Raw genomic sequence first — 9750 nt, 5'->3', positions numbered from 1 at the left:
TACATAGTCCAGGAAAATTTGTTCATCTATAAAGTTTTTGCAGTTCTCCTCGCGCAGAAAGATCACGCTTGAGTAAGGACGTCCAAGATTATCCTGCTCCAAAACCTTAGTAGGAAAACAAAATCACAACTAAATTAATGGAAAGCAATCTCCAGGAACGACTTAATACTTGCAACCAAATTCATTATTATTGGGAAGGCACAGCATATACAATAGCAAGTTTCTAAACCCAGATCTCTGAATGGTTTACATCTTCGGCGGTTGTGCCGCGAGAAGCAACATCGCCGAACACACGTCCAGATGGATCATACGATCTTTCAGTTTCTCGCAAAGGTCTTCTAGCGAGCTCTTCAACTCTCCGAGTCCAGGCAATCCGAGTTGATCAACCGGAGGTTGGCCCTTGGCAGCTCGTTTCGCTTTCACCATCTTCTCAAGCAGCTCTCCTCGCTTCTCCTCGGCGTTCAATCGCTTGAGTAGATCGAGGAGTTGCTGGTTCAGATTATCCTCGGTCGTGCTCTTGTCGAGAGGTTCGGTGCCTTGGCTTGTGCCCTCCTCCGGAGCCTTTTCCTGATTTAGAAATCGGTGGACGAGAGATTCCACGTTCGGATGCCCGAACGAGAAGGGTTTGCCTCCAGGGGAAAACACGATGATCGCGATCTGGACGGCGCACAGGATCGCAAGCTCGTTCGCCTTCTTGAAAAGCCCGGTTCTCCGCTTCGAGAAGGTCACTTGCCTCGTGCAGCTGTCCGTCACCATCGCGATCTCGATCTTGCGCCGACCCATGATCAATTCCTTCAGCGCGAAGCTCCCACGATCTCTCAACACGATCAATTGCAGAATGCAATCTGAAGAACTCGGGACGTGTATATATATATAGCCACCATTTCGAGGAAATCGAGATTCCTAATACGGGTGCCGGAACGTAATTACCAGATTCGGATTAGGGTTTACTCGCAAGGCAAGTTCTTTAATTCTGTGTGACTAAAACATGATGAACCTCCAATGAGTCCTTGCTGTCTTATGAACAAAACTTAGGTTATTCCTATCCAAAGTCTCTCTCTCCTCTCCAATGTTGTACACTCCTGGTTCTGTCACTGTATTTTACTGGTGTTCCCTAACTTGAAATTCAAATTATTCATGCAGAATCAATATATCTGAATGCAATAGAATTAATTATGATGAAAAGAAATTTGGGTCATATTAGTAAGAAAATGGAACAACTTAGTCAAACTAATATTCGAATTTTTAGCCATAATCGCAATTTCTAGTGTCGTTTTTCTAGAATACAAGAATGTGATTATCTTGGTTATGTCTTGATTTGGAAAGACACCATCCATAAACGGATGCTGAGTATGAATCCAGCAATCATCAAGAGTTTTTACTTACCCTCAAGCATTTTCCAATTTTGCCTGGCTCTTTTCCTTCCTTTCTCACTTACCTAAAGAGAGAAACTTGGAGAGGAGACAATACTGTATTTGGAGAGCCTATCTTATCATGTAGGTTGGCAAAATTTTTTTTTTTTTCATCTTTTAAGACAGTACTGTGTCAAACTAGAATTGTCATGCAGCCTGGCTCAAGGTGAAGAGATAAAAGTCACAAAAAAACCTCAAATTACGCTCACGGAGACACATTTACAGTGAACTCTTTTCTGTCCAAGCGACACATTTACCCCAATTTTTTCTGACACCGAAAATGCTCGAAATTTGTACCGTTATGACACCTTTGCCTTCCGTCAAGATAAGGTCAATGAGCACAGTTAAAAATCTTATGTGGTTGCTTTCAAGGACGAGGGGAGGCAAACAGTACTTTCACAACGCTTACATGGCAAAAATATGCTAAACTCAATATATGTTTCTCGTTTTTTCTTATCCGTCCTCCGTCTTCTTCGTTGATTGGCATGGAGGTGGATGAAGAAACTGCGTCCTCCACCGACGACAACCCCAATTCCTTTCATGGACGACTTCAGTCGTCAGTGCACTCTTTACCACCAAGCAGGTCTTCTCCTCCCTGCCTCTTTTCTCTATCACGCTTGAACATCTGATAAGGATGATGGTAGTGCATTGGTCATTGTTTGTGTTCTCTTCTTTCTCCAACGTCATGTTGGATCTGTCCCTTCTGTTGTGCACATTTAGGAGATGAAACTAAGTGTGATGATGCTCCTTAGTAGAATAAGAGTGTTTTAAGCTCTGCTTGTTTCGCGAAAAATGAATAATTTGATAAACATTTTCCTAAAAGTGATGACTTGTGTTGTTTGAAATAATTAGTCAATGAAAAATAGTTTCATTCTCAATAACTGTTTATGTTCAAGTATTTTCGTAAATAATGAAAATATATTTCGCTCTTTCATTTTTTGTAGACGATACAAGCGACTATTTTCAGGAAAATATTTTTCAAATCATTCATTTTTTTGCAAAACGAACGGAGCCTATCTGTTCACCGCAAGCACTTCAACTCCACCTGGCGTCTTGTCGGTGGTGGTGGTGGTGTATTGGGTGAAAGAGAGAGCCGAATTAACCAATTATGTATCTGAAGACAGTTGTTTAAGTGTGGTTATCCACCTGTATCAACATCACCTCTTTGGTAGTATGCTACTACATATGCTTCTAATAATTTGCTATATGAAGTAGAGAACAAGTAGAGAATGATGCACAATTGATGTACGACTAGTTTTATTGTTTTTTCTTGATTGCAAGATGCAGTCGATAATGGCCGAAGAGAAATCTATGTTGGTGATGGCGATGGTGATGGCGATGGTAAAGGCGGCGGAGGTAGACACGCCGGCCAGGTAAACCAAGGAAGAAGGCGAAGAAGGAAGGAAAACTAGAAAAAAAGATAAACATGTAGTGAGTTAGCATATTTTTGCCACATGGATGTCGCGTCGGCACCGTTTTTGCCTTCCGTCGTCCGTGTAGGTAGCTACATAGGAATTTTCACCGTGCTCGGTGATAGAGGAAAAATGTGTCACACAGGGACAAGTTTGGCGTTATTGATGTCACAAAAAAAAAGTTTTGAACAAATATGTCACAATGAGCATAACTTGAGGTTTTTAAAGGCTTTTTCCCTTAATTATAATTTGTATTAGAAACTTTTCGAGGAATTCTAGCTAAGGGTGAGTAAAAGAACTGGACTGAACCGAATCAGTCAATTCTGAGTGGCTCCGGTGGAACAGGTGAATATCGATATGGTTTCCGGTTCCAAGTGTGGACCCACCCATCTGGACCACAAGGACCGAACCGTTAAATACATTCTCGTTTTTACAAAACTAAAAACCCTAATTACTATTCATGACGCCCTCTCTCTCTCTCTCTCTCTCTCTCTCTCTCTCTCTCTCGCCAAGACGCATGCCTCTGGCAACCTCACGCTCACTCTTAGTCAAGCTCACTTTCAGTCTCTCAAACTCTCTTTCACTGAACATTTGAAGAAAAGCAATGGTTTTTCTGGTACCATTTCATTTCTCGCTCATTGAAGTTTCGGCCTTTGTGGGTGTTTTTTTTTTTTCTGCAGTGCGTTCGGATCGAGTTTTCCTCTTCCGTATTTTTCTTTGGTTGGTTGCGTCGAGCTCATTGAGTCATGGCCGTGGATTAGGTTCCCGTACTTAAGCTAATGCTGAACGAACATTATGGATGCTCCTTGGAATTTGATGTTTCTCTGCATTACTGCTCTTGGGGTTGTTTATTTACTGCCTATTGTGATGACGCTTTTGATTTGCGAGGAAGATTTGATTCTGAAGGTTAACGATGATGACTTCATGCTTGAGGATGAGTTGGATGGTGAAGGCGAGAGGGAAATGGAGGATCAGGTCCCTGGGCGTCGGTTGGGTTCGGCTCTCGACTGAGTCGAGAACCAGATGGGCCGGTTTCTAGCTTCACAAACGAAAAACCAATCCTTTTGATATGGTTTCCAATTCCAAAGTGGGAACCGATCCACCCTAAATCTGGCCGCGGCACCCTCGCCTATTGCCGGCAAGGTTGGAGTCTAGGAAAAAAATGATAAAAAAGGAACAAAAATTAAAAATATTGAATTGTTATTGAAATTTGTCCACGTTAGCACCTGTGACACTTCCGGCATACATATCGGGGATTTTTGGCCAAATTTGGCCAAATAGAATGAATTGTTTCAAATACAAAAGATTTAGGACTGAATTGATAAAAAAAAAGCTTAGGACTAAATTGACACTATTGTCAAATGTCTAGGATTTTTTTAAAGATTTTCCCAACAAAAATGCATCAATTATCAAATGTTGGCATCGCATGAACGGAATGGAAATCGATTGCGGTTCGGTGACATATAGATGGAAAAATGATATCACAAATGTCACAACTTTTATATGGCGCTCATTTAAGTGCTGTAATTTTTCGGTTGGTTGCTTCAATTGCTACACTTGAATACTTCATCTAAGTGTTGTAACTTTTTAAAAAAAGTTTCACTACAATTATTAGAAATCGACATCGGTGCACTTTTTTTTTTTAATTATAATACTCAAGTGATCAATAAACAAATTATGACAATTAGATCCCTCTCTTTTTCATGGTTGATGGATCGAGAGCATCTCAACTAGGGGTAATCGGTTCCAGGATGAGTGGTTCCCAACCTAGAATCAAAAACTACCGCTAGAGAAATGGAAACCATGAACCACCAGCTCATTCCGTGGACCCATCCGAGAACCGAACCATTGGTCCGGTCCGATTTTTGAATGGGTGTATGGAACCGGTCCCACCGAGCACCAATATCGATTAAAAAATATTGTACACGAGTGACCCAATGAAGCCATTCCCATGAATAAAGAGACAAACATGAGCATTGGTGGTGCACTAGCTGATTTCTTCAATAAATTCATAGAAAAAATCACCTCTGTTTTGAAACGAGAAGACCGGAAACGATGGAAGTGCCCATTGATGGTAATATCCAAAAGACCACACTGAATCTGAAATATCAGGCTGGTGTTTCCAGTTAAAACCACTTCAAATGGTAAATAGCTTCACCAATCCAAATTAAAAAATAAAAAAAAAAACCAAACTGGGGCCCATGATCGACCACTGAGGTTACACATTTTTTCCCTCCTCAAAGCTTTTCGAGTTTCGCGCCAAATACTGCTCCCCCACACCCCCCGCACTGTCTGTACCTCTCCCTCTGTCGATCTCGATCTCGACCTGAACGAGCAATCGAGATCGCCCGAAGCCAAAGGGCATACCGGGCTCGCTGAAAGAGACAGGAAGAGTCGGATGGAGTCCGAGCCGGGCTCGAGCGACAAGCCGAGCAATGGGATGGACGATTTCGAGACCTTAATCTCCACCACCGACGTGGAGTTGTTGAGGCGGGCTTGGCGAAACGAGAAGGCGGCGCCTGAGATCCTCCGCTTCGAGACCAATTTGATCGATCGAGTCACTGGGCAGCTCCAATTGATGGTTAATTTTCTTTTCTTCGCCCCTTTTTCTCTAATCAAATCTTTGGGGTTTGCTGCAATTTGCTCTTCTTCTTCCTTTTTAATTCCATTCTCGCTTACATTTTGCATTAGTCAAGTTAGGTCCTAGCGTGGGAGTGGAATTCTGCGTAATAGCCTCATGGGTACACTGTCAAATGTATGCCCTGCTTGGGTTTATGTTCGAAATTATGCGTCCTTGGTGTCTGAGGTTCCTTGCCGGTATCTATGCTTGTTCCAATCCCCACTCAGAAAACACGACTCTTCTCGTCTGGCCAATGAGCGAAGTTTGTGAATTTTCCGAAATGGGATACCCCCAACCCCCCCCACCTTCGATTGGCTCGTGTATTCCCAGTTTTTCGAGCTTAAAACAATGAGACTTATCGGTTTGTATTCCCCACCATCAATAGAGTCTAATTTGGCGAGTGGTTGCATAGGCATATATTTAGAGTCAATACCACATTCAATGGAGTGGCTTGTAGCTTAGCTTTCAACGTTGTTGATCCATCAGCCCAGGATGTTATGTTGCTCTTGTAGTGGTAAATTTGTACCCCCGCATTGACTTTGGAACGCCAGATAGTCTGTTTGCGGTACCTGGATGCTTTTGCTTCTTCTTTACATGTGTAAGTTGATTATGAATTTGACAAGGGATTTCCTTGGCTGACTCCTTTTTGAGGCACCATGCATCCATAGGAGCAATCATTTGATAAAATTCATATGAGACCATAGCGGTTCGTTGAAGAAGTAAATCACAATTTGCTTGGTTCAAACCAAGTTTTCTTAGCAGTGAGACAAGGCTTCTTTCTCATCTGTTATATTTTTTTCTCAATTTTAGTTTTGATCTCCATAAATCTTCTACCTTATTCTTGATGAAGCGGACTATTTCCAGGGAGAACTGCATGCCCAGTGATATGTGGAAGGAATAACGGCAGTATGAGAGGGTGAGACATTTCTCGAGCACGAGTCGAAATCTACTGACGATGGCTTTTGCATTCACCATAAACTCCATGTTATACAAGCTGATAGGGAAGAATTGGGAAAAATCACCACATTACCTAAATTTTGGGATAGAAGAGTGTTTGGTTCAACTGCCTCCACATTAATTCGTTGGTAAAGAAACTCTGGATCCAGTTGATAACCTGATCTGATAAACCTTCTCAGAACTATATAAAGAATACCAGACACAAGCCTCCAGGTCCTGGGGGCTTCTAGTGAGTGCATTTGCTTCAAAGAATTCCAAATCTTCTCCATTAGAGGTATAAGACAGATGCAGACATTTTGTTCCTGTAATGCTTGGTGTCATTACATCCTCCATGCTCCAGGTCATGAGGAACTTCTGTATTTGATTACTCAAATGAGGAGATATTGTTCAAAACAGTTAGCCATTTCTCCCTCCCCTCTATCCAGTTGTCCTGTTCGTGTTTGATGCATACGATGCTCTATGTCTCCTTCTAATGATAGTTAACTACAGCTCCCTCAGACCTTCACTGCCTAACTCCAACCTGTTCCGGAGTTCATCAAGATCCTGTATTTTGTCCTGTTGTTTCCATGTTATCATCTGAAGGATATGCAGTTGAAGCTCCTCGAAGGCAGTATAACTCTTTAATTTTTCTATTACAACTCCGATGAAATTCTTGCTCAGGCTCTTCGACTCTTCTTGGAGTATGTGGATTTTGTTAGCTGCATTTATAGGCTTCTAAACTGGTGAATTGTGCTGACTAGACACTTCAAACTACCTCCATGCACTGCTCAACATGTTTCCTTTTTTCCCAATCATTTTTAGAAGATCTAGATGAGTTTGCAAAGTAATATTTTCATTCCAATCGAATTTTAATTTTTTGATAACAATAATCCGCTTGTATATGGTTCATCAATGCAATTTCTATGCATGTCCAGGAAGAAACTGTGGATGACTTTGTAGAAAGTAGCATAGATCCTCTCACGGTGTCTCTCTACCAGATGGACTTGGATAGGACACAGTTCTTATTGAGATCATATCTCCGGATTCGTCTCCAAAAGGTAGTGACCCCCTCCAACATCGTTCCTTTTCTTCGAAGAAATTCAATCTGCCAAATTTTGGCTATTGGTTTCCACTATGCCAGAAATAGATGTTTTATCCTGACTATAGGAATTACTGGTGGAATCTGTCTTCCTTCTGATCATTTCTACCAGTCCTGTGCTTCTTAGTAGGGATAATTATGACCATAGAGACTAATCCTGTTCTACAAATACAATGCTCGTGTGAATAAAATTTGGTTTCCAAAGTCTTTATGACATTAAGGATTTCTTTGTCCAGCTACTAATTTCTGGTAATTGGTATCCTTTTGCAGATTGAAAAGTTTATGTTCCACATTTTGAAGACAAATGAATTGCATGATCGGCTCTCTAAACAAGAGAAAAACTTCACAAGAAGGTGAAAGAGGCGACATTTTCGTTATGTCATGACTTCAGGGCTATCGCTTTTTTTGTTTTTTCTGAAATTGAAGCCTTCACTTGATGTTTGCAGATATTCTGAAGTTATTGGGAAACATCTTGAGGAAAGTGTGTTATTGAATTTGCCTGATAATTACCAGTCTTTAATCAGGCAATCGACAACTAGCGAAGAGGATGACATGGGTAATGCAATCTTCTTTCCTGGTTCTTTATCTCTTCCTATTTAAAGAATATGAGCTCTTCTACAATATTGTTTATGCTTTTGCTTAACTCCTGATTTGCTCCTTTTGATCTATGTCAGTGCACTTGCCTTTGCATGAACTGAATTTCCATCTTTTCAAATATGTAATCTGTTTATACAGAGCTCTCAAAGAACCTTAGTTCTGAATTCAGTCTGGAAATACCTAGGAAATTTTCAGGTTAATCTTCCTAAATATTGCCGCATCTGTTAAGATCATGATTTCCATTTTGGTAGGGATCAGAATGGTACCCTGATTTTTAACATTTTTTTCTCACAATGTGAAGGCTTTTGAGAAATTCACAGCTGCATGTACCCCTGCCCTACTTCCATGTCTACAACCAAAACCTCCACTTCTTCAGTACCTTGCTGCCAACTGTTGGCTGTGCCGTCACTCAATCTGAGAACATTGTGCTTGTCACTCTTCAGTGTTGGGTGGCCACTTGAGAATCTGCTTGTTCAGCAGTTGGTGCTAGAACTAGCCATAACATTGGTAGACTTAAGCTAGTCATCGCAAGTTTCCATTTTTACCAGGGAAGGCCCTTTTCTTTCAAGACAGTGAAGAGTCACTCATACTGAACTTGTGGATTTCTATTTTTGGCCAACGAACTTGGAGATTTTACTTATGCTTGATTGCATTGATTTCTAGAACCAATAAAGGGAAGAAATACAGAATTAGTCTGACTGTTATACAGATCTCTCTGTTAGTAATATGTGTAACTCGTTAATTTTGTAATAAGTTTCTGAATGTTTCTTTTGAAGTTCAATAAGCTCACCAAGTTTCAGCTTAGATGTGCTCAATTTAAGCTTTTCTTAGTGGATACTTGATGGTAGCCGAACTCTTGTCTTTCTTTAATAAATAATCGCTCCTGTTTTCAGTCCCCGAGCCACAGATGGACACTTTCGTCGTATGCAAAGCCAGGGAATATGTTGGACCTTCTGAATTACAAGACAGGCAATCTAAATTTCCTACCATGTCTAGAGTTTACTTGTGGTTGAATGTCCTTAGCTTGTTTTTTTATCTGATGTTGGCAATTGATGGATTTCTTCCTAACTGGCAGCAACAAGTCCTTGGCATCGGATCTGCTCATGGAGATGGAGCCAGGTGAATTGTTCTTCATACCATTCAAGCGCATAAAGAAGCTTCTTGAGAATGGAAAAGTCGATCTAGTCTGAGCCCCGTAATTGTTTTGCTCCTGCAAGATGATGAGAAAGATAAATGTTCTCTACTTTCAGTAGATGGTTTTTCATAAATTGCTTGCCATCTCCTCTTGCTGTAATATATCAGGTGTTTCGTCCAAAATCCATGTCAAAAAACACATGATTGTCGGAAGTAGCTCTTTGTTAGTCATTTCGGTGCACCATCTCTTTATCTTCTGTATTGATGAGCTAATAGTTTCAGGGATTTTCTTGAAAGTCCAATGACGAATGCTGATATATTATCAGTAGAAATGAGTACAGGTCTACAGAAGGTTCGATAATGGTTGCAAGGCCACGAAAAAGAGACCATCTGTATTAGGCACGGATGACCTGATCATGGGCTTGATGGGCTTGAGAGGTTGATCGTTTTTGGTGGCTCGGCCCAAGCAAAAGATACATTTTCTGTTTTTTTGCTTCCAGAGTTCGGCTCAACCCTCCATTAAATAGATTTTGCTTAGTC

At 41.0% G+C, this 9750-nt stretch overlaps 2 protein-coding genes across 2 annotated transcripts; one reads left to right on the top strand and one right to left on the bottom strand.

Annotated features, from left to right (window-relative positions):
- Positions 1 to 238: 238 nt before the first annotated feature.
- On the bottom strand, positions 239 to 783 carry LOC115727991 (agamous-like MADS-box protein AGL29). Its single transcript, XM_030658317.2, has one exon. The coding sequence runs from the start codon at positions 781 to 783 to the stop codon at positions 247 to 249; it is 537 nt and encodes a 178-aa protein (XP_030514177.1). The 3' UTR covers positions 239 to 246.
- Positions 784 to 5122: 4339 nt separating this feature from the next.
- On the top strand, positions 5123 to 9537 carry LOC115727995 (DNA replication complex GINS protein SLD5). Its single transcript, XM_030658319.2, has 6 exons — positions 5123 to 5405; positions 7316 to 7438; positions 7750 to 7832; positions 7926 to 8035; positions 8970 to 9045; positions 9152 to 9537. Exons 1-6 carry the CDS (start codon positions 5223 to 5225, stop codon positions 9264 to 9266), a joined length of 690 nt encoding a protein of 229 aa, XP_030514179.1. The 5' UTR covers positions 5123 to 5222; the 3' UTR covers positions 9267 to 9537.
- The last annotated feature ends 213 nt before the right edge of the window (positions 9538 to 9750 follow it).

The sequence above is a fragment of the Rhodamnia argentea genome, chromosome 9 (genome assembly GCF_020921035.1).
Source record: "Rhodamnia argentea isolate NSW1041297 chromosome 9, ASM2092103v1, whole genome shotgun sequence".
Taxonomy (NCBI): Eukaryota; Viridiplantae; Streptophyta; class Magnoliopsida; order Myrtales; family Myrtaceae; genus Rhodamnia; species Rhodamnia argentea.
This window is presented reverse-complemented; position numbering and strand designations above follow the sequence as displayed.

Excerpts from the sequence above, each read along its gene's own strand:
- LOC115727991 (XM_030658317.2), bottom strand. The coding sequence starts at position 783 with ATGGGTCGGCGCAAGATCGAGATCGCGATGGTGACGGACAGCTGCACG.
- LOC115727995 (XM_030658319.2), top strand. The coding sequence starts at position 5,223 with ATGGAGTCCGAGCCGGGCTCGAGCGACAAGCCGAGCAATGGGATGGAC. Across the intron at positions 5,406-7,315 it reads CTGGGCAGCTCCAATTGATG|GAAGAAACTGTGGATGACTT; the intron begins GTTAATTTTCTT and ends ATGCATGTCCAG. Across the intron at positions 8,036-8,969 it reads TAGCGAAGAGGATGACATGG|TCCCCGAGCCACAGATGGAC; the intron begins GTAATGCAATCT and ends TCCTGTTTTCAG.